The sequence below is a fragment of the Ciconia boyciana genome, chromosome 27, assembly GCF_034638445.1.
Source record: "Ciconia boyciana chromosome 27, ASM3463844v1, whole genome shotgun sequence".
Classification (NCBI taxonomy): domain Eukaryota; kingdom Metazoa; phylum Chordata; class Aves; order Ciconiiformes; family Ciconiidae; genus Ciconia; species Ciconia boyciana.
Window position 1 is genome coordinate 2,296,537 of NC_132960.1, and position 20,241 is coordinate 2,316,777.

The 20,241-nt window shown below is 65.2% G+C and overlaps 1 protein-coding gene across 1 annotated transcript; it reads right to left on the reverse strand.

Annotated features, from left to right (window-relative positions):
- Positions 1-91: 91 nt before the first annotated feature.
- On the reverse strand, positions 92-18,959 carry COL2A1 (collagen type II alpha 1 chain). The gene is given in 55 exon segments (XM_072847456.1): positions 92-773; positions 902-1,144; positions 1,444-1,631; positions 1,767-2,055; positions 2,142-2,249; positions 2,428-2,481; positions 2,647-2,754; positions 2,868-2,921; positions 3,459-3,566; positions 3,667-3,720; positions 3,981-4,088; positions 4,555-4,662; positions 4,754-4,915; positions 5,350-5,403; positions 5,492-5,545; positions 5,686-5,793; positions 5,871-5,924; positions 6,023-6,076; positions 6,163-6,216; positions 6,304-6,357; positions 6,437-6,544; positions 6,664-6,762; positions 7,072-7,116; positions 7,227-7,280; positions 7,406-7,459; positions 7,709-7,762; positions 7,950-8,003; positions 8,087-8,185; positions 8,274-8,327; positions 9,278-9,376; positions 9,475-9,528; positions 9,614-9,721; positions 10,153-10,206; positions 11,230-11,328; positions 11,857-11,901; positions 12,073-12,171; positions 12,261-12,314; positions 12,439-12,483; positions 12,602-12,655; positions 12,766-12,810; positions 13,568-13,621; positions 13,707-13,760; positions 13,856-13,909; positions 14,037-14,090; positions 14,189-14,242; positions 14,329-14,373; positions 14,594-14,671; positions 14,745-14,827; positions 14,830-14,842; positions 14,951-15,004; positions 15,115-15,147; positions 15,290-15,322; positions 15,563-15,579; positions 16,306-16,506; positions 18,815-18,959. Coding segments are annotated over 55 exon segments (4,452 nt in total). The 5' UTR covers positions 18,900-18,959; the 3' UTR covers positions 92-626.
- Between the last annotated feature and the right edge of the window lie 1,282 nt (positions 18,960-20,241).

The following is a 20,241-nucleotide window of genomic DNA, read 5'->3' on the forward strand; positions in this document are numbered from 1 at the left end:
AGAAATGGGGAGAAGGGAGTTAGACTGCAGCAAACACCTCCGGAGAGCGACAAAAACAAAGCCCAGATCGACTTGTACTTTCCACCAAAAGTTTTTTTTTTTTTTATATCAACTGATGTTAAAAAATACAGACTTGTTTTACAAGAATAGCACCATTTTTGTTTTTTATCGTATTATACATTAGCACTCCTGCTGGTGATACACAGGGGGAGGGATGGGGGCGGGAGGGGATTTGTGATACCTGGATTTGCGAGATCCCTTTTGCAGGGAAGGGCCATCGTACCTGCCAGTTAAATTCCCACCTCCACCTGACCTAAAAAATAGGTCTTACAGGAAGAGAATAAATAAATAAGACCGTGGGTTTTTTTATTTCGCAGCCTGCCCAGACGGCGTTGGAAAGAGGCGGTGGTCCCCGACGGAAGGGCGTGAATCGAGGGGTCGTTGCAGCCATTCAGTGCAGAAGTCGTACGAGCGTTTGGAAAGTACTCAGGTCCTTGGGGTGGGTTTGGGTTTTTAGTTTTCTTTTACGGTATTGGGCTGGATTTAAAAAAAAAAACCAAAACAAAACAAACCAAAAAAACAACAAACAACAACAACAAACAAACACACAAATAAAACAATTCTTTTTACAAGAAGCAGACTGGGCCAATATCCACGCCAAACTCCTGATCGGCTCCACCAATGTCCATAGGTGCAATATCTACAATGGGCAGGCGCGAGGTCTTCTGCGATCGGTACTCAATGACTGTCTTGCCCCATTTGCCAGTGTGTTTCTGGGGAGAAAACAAGGAGGAGGGATGTGATCAGATGCTCTTGAGCCCTCCAAACCAACAGCAACCTCATGGGTTGACCCCCCAACTCATCGTCTCTGTCCTTCTCTCGCAGGCGCCCGTGGACTTACCGTGCAACCGTCCTCCAAGACGCTGTACGTGAACCTGCTGTTGCCCTCGGCTCTGATCTCCACGTCGTTGGATCCCTGGATGAGGATGGCTTTCTTCAGGTTGCCCGTCTCCTCGTCCATGTAGGCGATGCTGTTCTTGCAGTGGTAAGTGATGTTCTGGGAGCCTTCGGTGGACAGGAGGCGGAGGAAGGTCATCTGGATGTTGGCGGTGTTGGGAGCCAGGTCTTCATCGCCGTAGCTAAACTGGAGGGAAGAGGCGAGACGTTAAAGCCTGCGAGTGTCGCAACAACCCTATTTTCAGCCACTTTTTGAGGGGACTTCCATACTTTATGTTCCTAGATGGCTGCAAAAATCAAAGCCCAACTGACCCAACTCCAGGCTTTCAATATAGTCCTCTAGAACAGCCAGTCCCTCGTATAACATCCATCAACGTAACCCCAAGGAAGGACATCCCAACCCTCCACCCAGACACCCAACACGTTCCCCTGCTCAATCTCCCTTCCCGCTCCCGGTGTGCAGCACCAGCCCAGGGGGACGCTTACGTGGAAACCGCCGTTAATGGTCTCTGCGAACCAGACGTGCTTCTTGTCTTTGGTCTTGCTGGTCCACCAGTTCTTCTTGGGGATGCTGCTGGGGTTGGGGTAGACGCAGGTCTCGCCCGTCTCCATGTTGCAGAAAACTTTGATGGCGTCCAAGGTGCAGCCCTGGTTCGGGTCGATCCAGTAGTCTCCTGCAGCAGGGAGGACAAATGGTGTGTGAACATGAGGTTTCGGAGGTCAGAGCAAAGAGCGTCGTGGGCCTCGCTGTCCTCTTGGGGCTGGGGGCGAGAGACAGGAGGGGAGGAGGCAGGGATGGAGGCTCTTACCGCTCTTCCACTCGGGATGGCAAAGCTTGATGTCGCGGCAGGTCCTGGCTGGGTTCTTCTTGGAGCCCTCGGGGCTGCGGATGCTCTCGATCTGGTTGTTGAGGGACTTGAGCGTGGCATCCACCTCGACGTCGTGCTGCCGCAGGCTGCCGGCAGCCTCGTCCGCCCGCATGTAGCGGATGGGGTCGGGACCCTTCTCTGCCTGGCCCAAGCCAGCAAAAGCTGACATGTCGATGCCGGTGCCTGGGGGGCCGGGAGGACCAGGGGGACCTGGATTTCCAGGAGGACCCTACAGGAGGAAGAAGATGCAATCCTGATGGGCTGCTCTGCGAGCTGGATCCCCCTTTCCCTGCCACTGCCGGTGTTTTTACTCACCGCAGGACCTGGTTCACCACTTCGTCCACGGGGGCCGGGAGGACCGATGGGGCCGGGCATGCCGTTGGAGCCGTCTTTGCCAGAGGGGCCGACGGGGCCGGGAGGACCCTAGGGAGAGCGCCGAAACGGGGGGGGTCAGGTCGTTGCAAGAAGGCAACACGGGGGAAGGTGCTGGGGAGCTGTTAGCTCCTGCCGTTAGCAAGCGAGGCAGGCAACCATGGGGGGCTTGAGGATGGAGGTGCCTCCTTTTCCTCTCATCTCCCCAAACGCCACAGGCAGGACTTACCCTGGGACCAGAGGGACCCGCAGGACCAGCAGCACCTTGGTCTCCAGAAGGACCCTGAGGAGGAAGCGAGGGTGGATGGTTACAGCTCCACATCCAGCATCGAGGGACGTTCAGCCTTAGCAGAGCCTTTGCATGGGCTCAGGGCTCCCTCCATGGCTGCAGAGTCCCCAGGCGAGATATGGGGGGGCTGAGTGCCGGGGTCCCAAAACCAACACTTACGGGTGGTCCGGGAAGACCCTGCAGACCCGTGAAGCCACGGTGGCCCTTCAGCCCTCTCTCTCCAGCCTCTCCTGTCTCACCCTTGTCACCACGAGGCCCTTGGGGACCCTGGAAGGGGAGAAGGGGACATGTCAGGCTCAGGGCGGCAGACCCCCACCCAGTATGCCCCAGGACCCCGTGCATCACACACAGGATGCCCCAACGGGCCCAGCATCACTCACCGGCATCCCTCGAGCGCCAGCAGGACCGGAGGGACCCATGGGACCTTGTGCACCCTGGGGAGAGAAAAGAGGGGAGTTGAAAGGGGCCAGGAGCACGGGATGCCAGGGGCTGCCTTGTGGCTTCGGGGGTGGCTGAACTGGCCCCGCTGCCTCCGAGCTGCCCTGCTCGTAGCACTGGGGATCGGCAGCTGCCAGCGCCGAACAGCATCTTTAAATACTCTCAGCCGGCGCATCCATGCTGAGTAACGATCCTTGCGCATAAATACCCTGGCAGATTTTCCCTGGTTAAGCCTCCCGGCGCTTACAGCTCCCCGGGCAGTGCTTGTGCATAGGCAGAGCCCAAACTGGGCTCTTGACGCTCATGAATCCTCGGGAAGATGCTCGGAGCCGCTAACGGCACTCAGGGCACTGCAGAATTAGCGACAGCCACTAACGGCACCCGCCTGGCTCTCCCAATTACTCCGAGTAGCTAATTGCTCCTGGGGGGCCACTGCTATTTCTTCATTTATCTGCGCCCGGGGTGGTTTCCGTCTCCCCTAACAAGACTCAAACGCAATGAGCCGTTTCCCTCGCCGGCGTGCCGGCACTCACCGTCTCGCCTCTGTCTCCTTGTTTGCCGGTGGGACCAACAGGGCCAGGAGCGCCGGGGGCACCGGGAGCGCCAGGGGCACCTACGGGACCGGTCTCACCACGATCGCCCTGTGCCAAGATAATGGGATGGTCAGACTCCCGGGATTTTCAACCGGACGAGAGGGCACGTGGATAGCGAGTGCCGGAGGAAGCGCGTGGGCAAGCTCACCTTCACGCCAGCTGCGCCGTCTCTGCCGGGGGGTCCATCAGAGCCGGGGTTACCCTGGGAGAAGAAGAGGAGAAATTAAGTCTTGACCCCGGGATGGAGCAGGACGTGTACAAACTCCCCTTTCAAAGCAAAAACCGCCGGTGAAAAGGTGCTGGTGATTGCCAGAAGCTGAGTTATGGTGCAGGGCTCTCCGGCTGCGGGATCAGCGATGTCCGGCGCTGCCGTTGGGGTTACGCTGGGATGATCCCGAGCCCGGCACGGATGGAGGCACCATCCTGCTTCGTCCCCTCCCCGCCCGCCGGAGTGCTGCCTACCTCGCGTCCAGGTTCGCCGGCAGGACCCGTCAGACCGGGGGGACCCACGGGGCCGGGGGGGCCGCGGTCACCTGCAGAGCCGGGTGCTCCTTGTTTCCCAGGTTCACCCTAAAAGAAGGGGGGGAAAAAAAAGCCATGATACAACACGTGTGAGCAGGAGAGATCCCAGCGCAGCCCTTCACCCAACACTCGCCTCATTTTAAGCCTGCCAGACTCCTCTGCCCAAATAAGCATCGGTTACTGCCCAGCCCCGGTGCCGCTGGCACCGGCAGCTCCTGGTAGCTTTGCAAAACCCCAAACCGCACCTGGGATTGGGGTCCCTGGGGGGCTCGAGCTGCACCCGAGTGGGGCAGTGGCCCCGTGATGGGCTTGTTGCAGCCCCCCGGGGCTTCAGCAGTCTCTGAGGGGCCGTGCAGGCTTCAAAGCACCCAAATTCACGGTGCTGAGCTTGGGAAAGCCAAGCTCGGGAAAGCCAAGCTTGGCCGCTCCGACAGCTCTCAGCAGGGATGATGCCACTGCCACCGCCGGGCACAGGGTGGGTGGAAGGGGCTGAGTCCAAGGGGTGACAACTCACCGATGGCCCCGGCAGCCCAGGGAAGCCTCTCTCGCCACGCTGTCCGGGAAGACCGACGATGCCACGCTGTCCTGCCAAACCTTGGGGACCGGGGGGACCATCAGGACCCTGTGGGGAGGCAGAGGGGGAAATCAGACGTGGCGGGGTGGTGGCACAGCACCAAATGAGCAGGGAGGGAGGTGCCCCCCAAAAAACCTACCGCAGGACCATCCTCGCCGGGTTCGCCTTTCTCACCAGGGGGACCGGCAGGGCCTTGGAGACCGGGGTCACCGGCACGGCCCGGGGGACCGGCATCACCACGAGCACCCTTGGGACCATCTTTGCCAGCAGAGCCAGGGGGACCAGGGGGGCCGGGGTTACCCTGTGGGGGAGAAGACGGGGTTAGTGCAAATGGAGGCGGCTTTTCCACCTTCCTCACCCGTATCCTGGGCTGAGGATGCTCCGGGTCGGCTCCTGCGCTTGAAGACCCTCAGAAAAAAACCTTTTTATGGGCTGATGAGCTGCCCGGTGTCGACCTGGGGCTGTTTAGCTCGGGGACCCTCCGCTACTTGGCTCCCGGCACGGAGCAAGCAGCATCTCCCACGCCCCTGACCCCGGGGGTGAACAATCCCGGCTGCTCCCCCGAGCGATCCCAGCTGTCCCACAAGCCATCCCAATTGTCCCTGAGCCATCCTGGCTGCCCCCAAATGATCTCGGCTGCTCCCAAGTGATCCTGGCTGCGCCTGAGCAATCCCGGCTGCTCCCCGAGCGATCCCAGCTTGTCCCCGAGCGATCCCGGCTGCACCCCCAACTCACGTTAGGGCCGGGTGGTCCCACACGGCCGGCGGCGCCGGGGAATCCGGTGGCTCCCTGGGGAAGGAGAGGAGAAAGGCGGCTCGGATGCTGCACCGCGCTCCCCCCAGCCGCCCCCTCCCACAGCCCACCCCCCCATACTCACAGGGGGGCCCTGAGCACCCCGGGCTCCTTTGGGACCAGTTACTCCAGTTGGACCCTGGGAAGAGGAGGAAAATGGGTTAGAAACATGCCGGGGGGGGGTTGCAACACGCCTGCCAGGCGATGCCCCAAGTTTCCCAGGGATAGGGACCCCCGCGGGGTTCGTCCCCCATTTTGGGGTGCCCTGACTGTACTCACCTGTGGGCCAGGTGCACCGGAGGGACCTTGGGGACCGGGAGCGCCGGCGTCACCCTTCTGCCCGGGCTCTCCTTGTTCGCCTTTGGCACCGGGTTGCCCGTCGGCGCCCTGCAGGGAAGCGGCCGCTGTGAGCGGGTTGAGCCGATGCTGGACTCGTGCCGCGGGGAACAGGGCCAAATACTCACCGGGGGGCCAGCAAATCCGGCAGGACCGGGGGCACCGGGCTCACCGCGCTCGCCCTGTGGGGGAGAGTTGGGAGTTAAATAGGGGGGACTGGGGGAGCGAGGCCAGCGGTGGCACTGCCAGCACCCAGGGGGCTGTGGGGGATGGCACTTACGGGGGCACCGCGGGCACCGGCAGCGCCGGATGGACCAGGAGGGCCGGATTCACCCTGGAGGAGAAAGGATGGAGAGTTGGGAGGGCGTGGATGGCATCTCCCTCCGTCAGGAGCCCCTGAGAGGCTGCCCGGGCTCTCACCTTCTCGCCGTTGGGGCCAGCAGGGCCGGGGGGACCGATGGGACCTGTCAGACCCTACAGGGGAGAGACGGATGAGGACGAGGCCACCACGAGCATCCCTCGCCAGCCACCCCGCTCCCGCCACGTCCCCGTGCCACTTACGCGTGCGCCGTCCTTTCCGGGGGCTCCCTCGGGGCCCTTCTCTCCGACGTCTCCCTGCGGGGCGAGACGGAGGTGGTGTGAGCCAAGCTGAGACCTGACACCGCTCGGGACACCTCCGGGACCCCTCACTTACCCGGTCTCCCTTGGGACCAGCGATGCCGGCTGCTCCTCTCTCGCCAGGCATTCCCTGCAGCCCCGGGGGACCCTGGGCGCCGTTGGGGCCAGCCGGTCCGGTTGCACCCTAAAGCAGAGCGAAGGTGCAGTTATTGGGGTGCTAACCCCGCCATGTGCAGAACCCCAGCCTCACGGCTCTGCCGGTGGCACCGAGCCACTGAGCCCTGTCCCCCCCTTGTCACCCACCTTGGGTCCGTCGGTGCCTGGTGTGCCGGGGAGCCCACGGGGACCTTGCAGCCCTTGTGCGCCGGGAGAGCCACGTTCACCGGGGAAGCCGCGTTCGCCCTGGGGTGCGGGGGGGGGACAGCATTAGGAAGAGGCCACGGGGCCACGGTGAGGGTCACGGTGCCCTTTCCACAGAAGTCCCCGGGGACGGAGGGCAGAGCATCCATCCCGCACTGCCCCAAAGGGACTGGGGTGTACTGGGAGGAGAGGGGACAGGCTGCGGTGGAGGCTGAGCCGCCGAGACTGGAGGAGCCAATGGCCCTGTCTGGGGGTGGCCAGGCTCCGCCGACCCCCTCGAGCCCCCCAAAATCCCCTGTGGGACAGGGAGAGGCGTCCTGTCCCCGCAGCCAGGAGGACGGTGATACTTACTCTGGGACCAACAAGACCGGGGGCACCGGCTTCTCCGGGAACACCCTGCAGCGGGGGGAAAAAGAGTCAGGGGTCAGTCCCATGGGCTGCCAGGGGTCCTGACCCCCCCTTTCCAGCCAGGGGACATCTGGAAGGAGGGAAAAATGGGGCCTCACCTGATCTCCGGGTTTGCCGCTCTCTCCGGGGGGACCTGGTGGCCCGGGCAGGCCCTGGGAGGGGAAAGCAGCAGCATTAGCATGGCAGCAGCGAGAGCCCCGGAGACGGGGGCTCGGGGTCACCCATGAGCATCACCCTGATGCCGGCACCCGAAAAATCTCCCCTTCCATGTGCTCACCTGGAAGCCGGAGGGTCCGGGGGCTCCTTGCTCTCCCCTCTCTCCCGCAGGACCCTGTGGGAAGGACGGCGGTGAAGGACCCCAAAACCTCCTGGGGTTCGGGCTTCACTCAGCCCAGGATTTTGAGCAGAGCTGGAATCATGGCGGGATCCTGAAATCCCCATGCCCCAACACCACGAGGGCTGGGGAGCGTGGAGGCTCCATCCCCAGGAGACCCGGGGTGGTCCTTTGCCCAGATCCGGGGGTGCTACAACCCCCGACCCCCCCATTTTGGCCCCAGGTGATCAAGGCTGTGACACTCACGGCAGGTCCCGGGGGGCCGGCAGCTCCCGTCTCACCGTCCTTGCCAGGGAGACCCTACGGAGGAGAAAAACCACCCGGTGCTAAGCTCCAGGTGCAATGCTGCAGCCCCCGCTTCACCCTCCCGGCCCCTGTGCCTCAGTTTCCCCACCCGCAGCCTGCAGATGCCTCAGGGGACTGCGATGCTGGAGCAACCCCAAGATGTGTTTTTGGAGGGGGCAGCGAGGGAGGGAAAACAACTCACCCGCAGCCCCGGGGCTCCGGGGAGTCCTTTCTCACCAGCTTTTCCAGGCTCGCCCTAGAGGAAGGAGAGAGGCGACGGTGATGGGCTCCGTGCCCGGGCCGCAGCCCCGTTTTGGGTATAAATCGGTCGATACTCACATTAGCACCTTTGGGACCGGGGAAACCCATCACGCCGGGCTGGCCGCGAGCACCCTGTGGGCCGGGGGGGCCGGGGCGGCCGTCCTCGCCAGGAGCACCCTGCGGGGAGGGGGACATCAGCAGGGACCGCACCAGACCCTGGTGTCCCCCCCATGCTGACCCCCCGCCCCCAGAGAGCATCACTTACGGTTGGGCCAACTTTGCCTTGAGGACCAGCGTCGCCTGGGCGGCCGGTGAGACCCTGCCGTGGAGGGAAGGAGTTGAGGGGGAGCTGCAGCGGCTGTCCCCGAGGCGGGGGGACGCTGAGCACCCCATTCCGCCCGGCTCCCGGCCGCTGCTCTAGGCCTGGAGCTCGCAGAGGGGGCACAGGGGTCTGCCTAACTCCAGGAGCACGGTGGCTGACCCCCAATGCATCTTAACTAACCCCAAAGAGCATCTTAATTAGCACCAAGGAGCATCTTTGTTAACCCCAAATTGCGCTTCACTAACCCCAAATGCATCTTTGATAACCCCAAAGAACACCTTCATTAGCACCAAAGAGCAACTGAACCAACCCCAAAGAGCATCTTAATGCCAAAGAGCATCTTGGCTAACCCCAAATGCACCTTATCGACCCCAAATGCACCTTAACTGGCCCCAAAAGCACCTTATTGAGCCCAAAAGCACCTTATCGACCCCAAAAGTCCCTTATTGACCCCAAAAGCACCTTATCGACCCCAAATGCAGCTTAACTGGCCCCAAAAGCACCTTATTGAGCCCAAAAGCACCTTATTGACCCCAAATGCACCTTAACTGGCCCCAAAAGCCCCTTATTGAACCCAAAAGCACCTTATCGACCCCAAATGCACCTTATCGACCCTAAAAGTCCCTTATTGACCCCAAAAGCACCTTATCGACCCCAAATGCACCTTAACTGGCCTCAAAAGCCCCTTATTGACCCCAAAAGCACCTTATTGACCCCAAATGCACCTTACCCAACCCCAAAAGCCCCTTATCGACCCCAGAAGCACCTTAACCGACCCCAAAGAGCCTCTTTGCTGACCCCAGCAGGTCCCACCAGCGTCACCGCTGTCCCCACATGGTCCTGCCCTGGCTGAGGCCCCCCCCCCCCGTGCAGGGGGACCCCATTCAGGCAAACCTCCCCCGCTCTGCCCCCTGCGGGGGTGCAGGATCCGACCCCCCAGCTCTTACCCTGGCTCCGGGCAGCCCGGGCTCTCCGGGGCGCCCGGGGTCGCCGGTGGCTCCCTTGGGACCCGCGAGGCCGGCGGGGCCACGCTCGCCCGGAGCACCCTGTGCGGGGCGGCAGGGGGGAGAAGGGGTGAGTTTGGGGGTTCAGGGCGTGGTCACCCCCCTGTACCTGCCCCCCACCCGTGACCCCAACGTCCCACCTTGGGTCCAGCCAGCCCGTCCTGCCCGGGGAAGCCGCGATTGCCAGGAGCACCCTATGGAGGAAGAGGAGGAGTGAAGTCAGAGGGGGAGGTTTTGGGGGGCAGCACCTCACTGGGGGGGTGCAGGGGGGCCACGCACCCTCTCTCCAGGTGGTCCCACGGGGCCGGCAGCACCGGGTTCACCGCGGGCTCCTCTCTTGCCTTCCTCACCAGCCGGCCCGGGGGCACCTTGGGGTCCTGCGGGTCCCTGAGGAAGAGGAGGAAAAGGGGTCACGAGGAGCCTTTCTCCCCCATGGCGTGCCAGCGGGGCCCTGCCCGCATCCCACTCCCCCCCCCAATAAATCACAGACCCCAGGGGTGCCGGGCAGGAGCCCCTCGCCGTGCCACGTGTCCCGCCGGCGCCGGGGCTCGGCGGCCACCGCGGCGGGGATCCGGCCCCGCGCATTGAGGCTGGTTAATGAAGCGAGGGGGGAATGTCCGCGATGAGGAGGGGGGCGAACACAGCGGCTATTGTTCCCCCGCGGGAGGGGGGACGCTGCCCCTCGAGGGGCCTCGTTAGGGGAAGAGGTTCGTTAGACGCCGACGAGACGCTCCGGCCCCGGACGGGGAGCGAGGGGCCGCAGGACGGACCCCCAGCCAAGGCAGGGGGGGCTGGATGCGGACCCCCCCCCGACTCACCGTCTCGCCCTTCGGTCCCTGTTCGCCTTTGAAGCCCGCGATGCCGGGTTCTCCCTGGGGAGCAAGAGGGCGGTGGGGGACAGGGCCGCAGCGTCCCCACGGCTGTCCCTGTCCCCGGTCCCTTCTCCAGGCCCTGGCTTCATCCCTGTGTCCGTCTTCTTGCTTGTCCCCATCCCCATCCCTGTCCCCATCCCTGTCCCCAACCCAGCCTTATCCTCACCTTCACTCCCATCTGCATCCCTGTCTCCATCCCCGTCCCCATCCCCATTCCTGTCCCCATCCCCTCTTCTGTCCCCATCTTTATTCCTGTCCCCCATTCCTGTCCCCATCCCCTCTCCTGTCCCTGTCTTCATTCCTATCCCCCATTCCTTCTCCCATCATTGTCCCCAAGCCCGTCCCCACCTTTGTCCCCACGCCTGTCTCCTTTCCTGTGCCCATCCTCATCCCCATCCCCTCTTCCTGTCCCTACTCCTGTCCCCAACCCATCCCTGTCCCCATCTTCATCCCCATCCCCATCCCTGTCCCCATCCCCATCCCCATCCCTGTCCCCATCCCCTTTTCTCTCCCCCATTCCTGTCCTCATTCCTGACCCCCACCTCAGCCCTATCCTTGTCCCCATGCCTGTCCCCATTGTCATCTTTGTCCCCGTCCCCATCTCCATCCCAGTCCTTTTACCTGTCCCTCTACCCAACCCCATCCCTGTCCCCATCCCATCCTCATCCCATCCCTGTCCCCATCCTGTCCCCAACCCGGCCCCCCCCCCAACCTGTCCCCCTCCTGTCCCCAACCCATCCCCATCCCCATCCCCACCCCCTCCTTGTCCCCATCCCGCCCCGTCCCCATCCCTGGTGGCCCCTTTGGGTGACCTGGGAGTGACCCAAAGGCGACCGAGGAGAGGACCCGCAAAGGGCTTGGGAATGGGGGCGTGGCCTGTGGCAGAATGGGCGGGGCATGTCACAGAGTGGGTGGGGCCAGATGGCAGTGGGCGGAGTGTCTTGGCAGTGGGCGGGGCCATGTGGCAGTGGGCGGGTCCAGGGCCGCGGTCCCCGTCCCGGGGGGCTCTCGGGGGGCTCTTACCGTCTGTCCCTTGGGTCCCAGCGGGCCGGTGGCACCCTGGGGTCCGGGCGGGCCGCGGGGGCCGGGGAAGCCTGGAGCGCCGGCGATGCCCGGGGCACCCTGCGGGCAGCCAGCCGCCGTTGGGGGGCACGGCACGGCCCCATGTCCCCCGACATCCCCACGTCCCCTGTGTCCTCCCACGTCCCACAGCGTCCCCGCTGTCCCCTGCGTCCCCCAGCGTCCGCATCTGCCAGCGTCCTCCCGTCCCCCAGCATCTCGTGTCCCACAGTGTCCCCGCAGCCCCCAGCGTCCCCACGTCCCCCAGCGTCCCACATCCCCCAGCATCCCCACTGTCCCCCAGCATCCCTCCGCATCCCCATGTCCCCGCGTCCCCCAGCGTCCCCATGTCCCCCAGCATCCCATGCGCCCCAGCATCCCCCAGTATCTTCCAGCATCCCACGTCCCCCAGCATCCCGCATCCTCCCATCCCCCAGCATCCTCCCGCATCCCCATGTCCCCCACGACCCCCAGGGTCCCCACACGTCCCCACATCTCAGCTCAGCCCTTGGCAGCCCCTCCCCGCCCAGCCCCAGCCCCCCCCGCGGCTCAGGACACCCCGTCCCTGTCCCCATCCCCAACCATACTCACCGCCGAGCCTTTCGCGCCGGGGATGCCGTCAGTCCCTGGGTTACCCTAAAAGAAGACACCGCTGAGCCTGGCTCTGACCCTCGTGCCTCAGTTTCCCCACCGCCAAGCAGAGGACGACTCCTTCCCGCCCTTCTTGCAGGATCAGCCCCGTTCCCGTGGCTCCCAGGGGAGCAGACATGCGGGGACGAGCCACCGTGGGGGGGACACAGCACTTACGGGGGCGCCGGCGGGGCCAGGAGAGCCAGGGGTGCCGGATTCACCACGGGGACCCTGGGCACCCTCGGGACCTCGTGCGCCGGTGGGACCAGCTTCACCCTGGAGGGAGGAAAGACGGGGTGAGGGGGTGATGGCAGCCGGCACTGTGCCTCAGTTTCCCCTGCTGGGAGCAGCCCCTTCCCCCTTACCTTCGAGCCGGGAGCGCCAGGGAAGCCGGGGGCTCCAGCCGGGCCAACAGGTCCCTGGGGGCGAGAAGAGCGTGAGGGTCTGCCCAGGCTTTGGGGGGTCCCGGGGGAGCCCGATGTCCCCCAGGGGGTGACCCGGGGTCCAGCAGGCCAGGAGGGGGCCAAGCAGCCCTTTACTTACAGGGGGTCCAGCTGGGCCGGGGAGACCATCGTTGCCACGAGCACCCTGGGGGGAGACGGCGATGGGAATCACGGGGGGCACTGCGGGGGGACGGGGATCCCCTCCCGCCGGCAGCCCCCTGCCACCGAGGTGCCACCGGGGACCCAGGCAGCGTCACACTCACCGCAGCGCCAGAGGGGCCAGGACGTCCTCTCTCTCCAGGCAGCCCGCGGGGACCCTGGGGGGGACACGGCGGCGGGTCGGGCTCTGAGGTGCCCAGCCCGGGGCTGGGGGGTAGGCAACAACCCCCCCGTGCCTCAGTTTCCCTTTCCCAGCCCAAAGACTCACCATGGGGCCGGGGGAGCCGTTCTCGCCAGGGGAGCCGGATTCACCCTGCGGGGAAGGGCAGAGAGGGTGAGCCCTGGTGTGCAGCACCCTGCCAGCCCCGACGCCACGGGGATGGTCACCCTACCAGCCCTGATGCCACGGGGATGGTCACCCTACCAGCCCCGATGCCACAGGGATGGTCACCCTGCCAGCCCCGATGCCACGGGGATGGTCACCCTACCAGCCCTGATGCCACAGGGATGGTCACCCTGCCAGCCCCGATGCCACGGGGATGGTCACCCTACCAGCCCTGATGCCACAGGGATGGTCACCCTGCCAGCCCCAATGCCACGGGGATGGTCACCCTACCAGCCCCGATGCCACAGGGATGGTCGCCCTGCCAGCCCTGATGCCACGGGGATGGTCACCCTACCAGCCCTGATGCCACAGGGATGGTCACCCTGCCAGCCCCGATGCCACGGGGATGGTCACCCTACCAGCCCTGATGCCACAGGGATGGTCACCCTGCCAGCCCCGATGCCACGGGGATGGTCACCCTACCAGCCCCGATGCCACAGGGATGGTCGCCCTGCCAGCCCTGATGCCACGGGGATGGTCACCCTACCAGCCCTGATGCCACAGGGATGGTCACCCTGCCAGCCCCGATGCCACGGGGATGGTCACCCTACCAGCCCTGATGCCACGGGGATGGTCGCCCTGCCAGCCCTGATGCCACGGGGATGGTCACCCTGCCAGCCCCGATACCATGAGGATGGTCACCCTACCAGCCCTGACACCATGGTGATGGTCGCCCGACACTTACCTTGGCTCCAGGAGCCCCTGCCTCTCCCTTGGCACCGTCCAAGCCAGGGTAGCCCTGGGGACAGAGTGATTGGGGGGGTCACCCTCTGTGCCACCGGGTGATGGGGACACAGGGGGTGCAAGGGGGGGGACACACTTACCCGGTGGCCTTTCACTCCAGGGAGACCGGGTGTTCCGGGGAAGCCACGAGCACCCTGCGAGCGAGCGGAGAGAAAGCTGGTTGGGGACAAAGGAGGGACACGGGGGGCTCTGTCCCGGGGGGGCTGGATCCAGCCCGGCGCTGCCTTACCTGGGGGCCGGGGGGGCCGCGCTCGCCGGATTTGCCGGGTTTGCCAGTCTCGCCCTGTGGGGAAATGAGATGGGGGGGAAATAAAATCACCCTTTGGCTTCTGGCTGCGGCCATTGCTGCGACGAGCTGCCCGTTCTCAGCCAGGGTTTGCCGGCCAGCGCCGGAGCAGCAAAGGACTCACGTCATCACCGGGTTTCCCAGGAGGTCCCGGCGGTCCCCGGGGACCCATCGGACCCTAAAGGGGACAGAGAAGCAGCGGGTGAGTGGGAGCTGGTGGGTGGCACATCCCCGAGCTGGGGGGGTTGAGGAGGGATGGGGAGGGGGGATCCTCACAGCAGCGCCGGGCTCGCCGGGCTCGCCGGGGTTGCCTTGAAATCCTTGGGGACCCTGGAAGGGAGAGGGTGGCATCAGCAGGGTGGCGGAGTGCCCACCCAGAGACCCCCGAGCCTGGCGGGGGGGGGGGGGGAACTTACGGGAGCACCGGAAGGTCCGGGGGGGCCGCGGGGTCCCATGGGGCCCTGGGGGGAGAGACAACAGTGTCATGGTGGGGGGGGGCAAGGTGGCTGCCCCCCCATCATCTGCCAAACCAGGGGGGATGTCCCCAAAATGGGGACGATCCCCATCGTCAGTGACGCAGGGTCCCCCGTGTCCCAAGACGGGACCCGCTGCCACGTCCCCCTGGGGTGCGTGGGGGGCTTGGGGGGGTCCCTGGTCCCAGGGCGGGGGGCCCTCTCTTACCATGGGTCCCTGCATGACGCCCATCTGCGCGCCTCCAGCCTTCTCGTCGAAGCCGCCTGCCATCTGAGCCGCGAAGTTCTGCAAGGGGAAGGGGGCTGAGCACGCCAAAACCCCCTCGTTTCACCCCAAAAAAAAAAACCCCAATACTCACCCCACCGAGGCCAGGGGGGCCGGGAGGACCGGGGGGCCGGGGGCCAGGATTTCCAGGGGTGCCAGGTTCTCCATCCCTGCTCCGGGGCCGGGAGCGCCCTGTCGGGGGGGAAAGGGGTCATCCATGCAGCAAGCGTGTCCGTTCTCTGCAGCACCCCACTGGCGCTGGAGGGGGGCATTTTGCCGGGGGTGGGGGTACACTCTCACCTTCTCCCCTTTCTCACCGCGGTCCCCTCGTTGTCCCTGCTCGCCTGCCGGGCCCTGCGAGAGGAGTGGGGGGGTCAGCTCTTCCCCCGCGCCCCCTGCCCGCCATCCCCCCAACCCCCTCCCACAAATATTCCAGCAATGCGCCCGGAGAAACGCGCTCCCACCTGCGGTCCCGGAGGCCCTCGGGGTCCTACGACCTGTGGGGGGGGGTGGGAACACAAGGGTGGGGTGAGATGGGTGCAGGCAGGGACCCCCACCTTCCTAAATCATCCCCGCAATAGCAGGGCCCCTGATTTTGGGGGTCCCCCAGCGCACTCCCCCCCCATCTGGGACACTTACATCTTTAATGTCACCGGGTTCACCCTTCTGTCCCTGCAAGGCAAAGCATGGGGTGAGCCAAGGGGGGCACCCCCAGCCCCCCCCCAAATTGCTTCCCCCCAAGGTGACAAACCCCCCTCAAGTGCTACCAAACCCCCTGGGAGGTGACAACCCCCGAGCTGCTCGCCCCATGCAGATGCCCAGGGGTCCTGCCTTGAGCCCCCCCCCCAATTTTGGGGGAAAACCCCAGGAAATTGGGACTGCGGGACACACACACACACACCCCAGCCTCACCTTGGGGCCAGGTTGCCCTGTTGGAAAAACAAAGAAATAAAGAGAAATTAGAGGGGGAACAGGCTGGGGGGGGCACACACGAGGCGGGGGTGGCGATGCTCCTGGGGGCTGTGGGGCCAAACCGGGGGCACAGGAGCGCAGGGGCTCCCCCGAAGCCGGGCAGCGCGGTGGGGAGAGGGCAAAGCGGGGGCCAGCATGCAGGAGCGGGGCTGTGCGGTTTTGGGGGGGGCAGCTGCTCAACCCTTCACACCCCCCCCCCATAAGGGGCAGGGAAGGGTTAAAAAAGGCAACTTTGGGGGTTTGGGGGGTTTGGGGAATGGGGTTCATGGCCCTTCTGGGGGTGGGGGGCGAGCACGGCATTTTTCCATCATTCCGGGAGAATTATTGCAGTTTTGGGGATGGAAACCCCATTTGAATGTTCCTTTTGCTGGGCTGCCCGGGGGGAGGGATACATGGTTCCCCCCCCCAGCATCACCCCCTGCACCCCAAACCCATCTGCTTTCAAGGAATTTTATAAAAAAAACACCCCAAAACCCTCCAGGCTTTGAAGCCAGCTGCCTTTTGGGGTAAAAAAAGGATTTTTCCACCCTGGGATGATTTTGGGGTTTTTTACCCCCTTGGGGGGAGGGGGGGGGTAAGTTGCCTTTTCCCTGGGGCTCCCCATGGATGTTCCCCCCCCTCAAGCCCATCCATGGCCGGGTAATTTATTTATTAATGAAAGGAGGGAATAAATAAATTACAACCGCTGGGTTGGTCAGTGGGACATATGGGGCAGCACTCTCCGAAGGGGATTTCGGGGCTGGGACAATCCCGCAGCTCCTCGCAGATGATCTCGTCGCAGAGGACGGTCCCCGTGTCGCACACGCAGATACGGCACGGCTCCGGCTTCCATACGTCCTTATCGCTATAGCTCTGCCCGTCCTGCAGGCAGCTGCCTGCTTCGGCTGCGGGGAGAAGTTGGGGTGTGGGGGGGGGTGGGGGGGTGGAATACGGTGGGGAGATGGGGATGGCGTCACCCCCAGAGAGGGTTTGAGGGTGGCAGGGGGGGACACACAGCGGGGAGGGCCGCAGTGACCCGTGGTGGAGGTGGTGGCATTGCCACTCCATTGATTATGAGATGACACCCCCCACCCCAAACCCTCCTAGTTTGGGGGGGGGAGGAGGAGGAGCGAGGCCCCCCCGGGGGTCCCAGAGCAGGGTGGTGGCTCAGCGAGGGGTTTCCAGCCTGAGGACCCCGATGGCACTCGGTGTCCCCCTGTCTTGGGGGCACTCAGTGTGTCCCTGCAGCCCCTGCACCTCCAGTGGGACGTGGGCAGCATCCCCAGTGTTCCCAGTGTCTCCTGGGGGGGGCCTGGTGTCCCCAGAGCTGCACCCCCGGGTCCCCCAGAGATGCCCCGGTCTCCCTGGGATGTGCCTCAGTGTCCCCAGGAGGTACCCCAGGGTCCCCAGCAGTGCCCAGCTGTCCCCAGGCTGCACCCCAGTGTCCCTAGGAGGTGCCCTGGTGTCCCCAGGCTGCACCCCAGGGTCTCCAGAGGTGCCCCAGGGTCCCTGGGATGTGTCCTGGTGTCCCCAGGAGGTACCCCAGGGTGGCCAGGAAGTGTTCCAGGGTCCCCAGGCTGCACAACCAGGGTCCCCAGGAGGTGCCCCGGTGTCCCTGGGATGTGCCCTGGTGTCCCCAGGGACCTTGGGATGTGCTGCAGTGGCTCCAGAAGATGTCCCCAGGGTCCCCGGAATGTGTCCAAGGCTCCCTGGGATGTGACCCAGGATCCCCAGGAGATGCCCTGGTGTCCCTAGGGTCCCTGGGATGTGCCCTGGTGTCCCCAGGGTCCCCAGGTTGTCCCCCAGTGTCCCCAGGCCAGTCCCCAGGATGTGCCCCAGAACCCCCAGGACGTACCCCAGGGCAGGACCTCAGTGTCCCCAGGCTGGACCCCCTGTCCCCAGCTGCACCCTGTGTCCCTGACCAGACCCCATGTCCCCAGGCTGGACCCCCTGTCCCCAGCTGCACCTGGTGTCCCCAACTGGACCCTGTGACTCAGGCTGGACCCTGCTGTCCCGAGGTTGCCCCCCACGTCCCTGGGCTGTTCCCTGCTATCCCAGACTGTACCTCATGTCCCCAAGCTGTCCCCCACTGTCCCCCAGCAGTACCCCATGTCCCTGCCATGCCCCCTGCCCCAGCCCATCTCCTGCACCCCAGGCTGTCCCCCACTGTCCCCACACTGTAGCCTGCTGTCCCCAAGCTGCACCCTGCTGTCTCATGTGTACCCCATGGTCCTAGTGCTGTCCCCCCCATCTCGGGCTGTCCCCCTCTGTCCCAGGCTGTTCCCCACTGCCCTTACACTGTTCCCCAGTGTCCCAGGCTGTCCCCCGGTGTCCCAGGCTGTCCCCCGGTGTCCCAGGCTGTCCCCTTAGCGTCCCACACTGCCCTCTCCATCCCAAGCTGTCCTCCCCACTACCCTTAAACTTGCCCTATCTATCCCACACCCCTCTATTCCACGCTGTCCCCCAGTGTCCCACGCTGTCCCCCAGTGTCCCCACGGTGTCCCCCACTCTCCTTGTGCTGTCCCCCAGTGTCCCACGCCGTCCCCATTCATCCCAGTCTGTCCCCCTCTCTACCCTGAAACTTTCCCCATCCATTCCACACTGTCCCCCTCTGTGCCCCAGTATCCCCACACTGTCCCCTGCTCTCCTTCTGCTGTCCTCCCATGTCCCACACTGTCCCCCTCTATCCCACGCTGTCCCCCAGTATCTCCACGCTGTCCCCTCACTCTCCTTGTTCTGTCCCCCAGTGTCCCACACTGTCCCCCTCCATGCCGGGCTGTCCCCCACTACCCTGAAACTTTCTCCATCCATTCCACACTGTCCCCCCTCTATCTCAGGCTGTACCCCTGTGTCCCCACACTGTCCCCACTCTCCTTGTGCTGTCCCCATCCATCCCCCAGTGTCCCCCAGTGTCCCCGCACTGTCCCCCACTCTCCTTGTGCTGTCCCCATCCATCCTGCACTGTCCCCCGGTGTCCCACGCTGTCCCCCCATCCCCGAGTGTCTCCCCCCACTATCCTTAAACTTTCCCCATCCATCGCACGCAGTCCCCCGTGTCCCACGCAGTCCCCCGGGTCCCACCCTGTCCCCCCGTGCCTCCCTCCGCCCCCCCTCCCCGCCGCCCCCCGCTCCCCCATTTCCCTGCGAACAAACCAACCCACCCCCCCAGTCCCGGGGCTCCTCTCGGGGGGTCGGGGGGTCGGTCGGTACTCACGGAGGTCTCGGTCCTGCGCGGCGACGGCGGCGAGGAGGAGGATGGCGAGGGCGGCTGCGAGGCGGAGCGGGCGGCGGCCGGGCATGGCGAGGTGGCGGCGCCCCTCACCGTGCGTCGGGCCGAGCAGTGCCCGCACCGCCCCGCCGCCGCGTATATGTCCCGGCGCGGCCCCCCGGGCCGTGTAACCCGAGCCGGGCCGGCCCCCCCGGCCCTCCTCCGGGACGGCACCGGCGGCCAGGGAGGGAGGGAGCGGGAGGGAGGGACGGGGGGGACGGGGCTGTGCGTGCCCCCCCACACACCCCCCGGGACCCCCCCCCCTGCGGGGAGTTGCCAAGGTCGGGGTGCGACTGGAGGGGTGAGACACCCCCCCCCATCATATCCCGGGAGTGCCGGGGGGTGAGACCCCCCCCCCCTTTCCCTCCCGGGGGTCCCAGGAAGACTGAGACCCCCCCCCCATCACATCCCGGGGATCCTGGGGAGTGAGACCCCCATTCCTTCACATCCGGGTGGTCCCGAGGTGCTGAGAGTCCCCCCTTCCATCCCGGGGGACCCGGGGGGCTGAACCCCCCCTACCAGGGGCTTCCTGGGGGCTGAGACCCCCCCCTCTATTCTGGGGGTCCTGGGAAGACTGAAAGCCCCCCCATTCCATGCCGGGGGTCCGGAGGGAGACTGAGAACCCCCATCCCGGGGGGGCTGAGGGGCCTGAGGCCCCCATCCTATCCCGGGGGTCCTGGAGAGGTTGAGCCCCCACACACACAGGGGTTGAACCCCTCGAGGGGGCCTGGCCCTCCCCACTCCCTGCCCCAAATCTCCCCCCCATCCTGGGCCCCCCACTCCCTGCTCCAGCCCCTACCCAGCCCCCCACCCCCTGCAGCACCCCCATCTCTGCCCCGACACCCCCCACAGTCCTTTTGCCCCCCCATTTCTGCTTGATTCATAGAAGAAAAAGGGGGTTCGGGGGGGACACAGGACCCTCCCCCTTCATTCCTCTGCCTGGAACTGGGCCCAGGACCATCATTCCCCCCCAAAAAAATCAGGGGGTGCAAGGGGGGGGGCAGGAAACAGCCTGACCCCTTCCAAGCCCCCTTCCTCCCCCCAGGCTCCCCCCCACCCTAGGGAGGTGGGGGGGATGGGGGTCCCTGCACCCCAAGGCTGTGGCGGGCGGGCCACAGTGGGGGCTTTGCAGTGGGGTTTTGGGGGGGGGGTCACACACATATCCCAGCCCAAGGCCAAGCTCCAAAGCAGGGGGCTTGGCCCCCCCGCCACGTGCGCACCCCAGCTCTGCCTGCCCCCCGCAGGGGGGGGGGGGCTGGGGACGGGCAAAGTGGCCTCCCCCAGCTGGTGACATCTGGGGACCGGAGCAAATGGGGAGGGGGGGGTGACATCCCACGCCCGGGCCACCCCGCCGGTGGGGAGGGTGCTGGGCG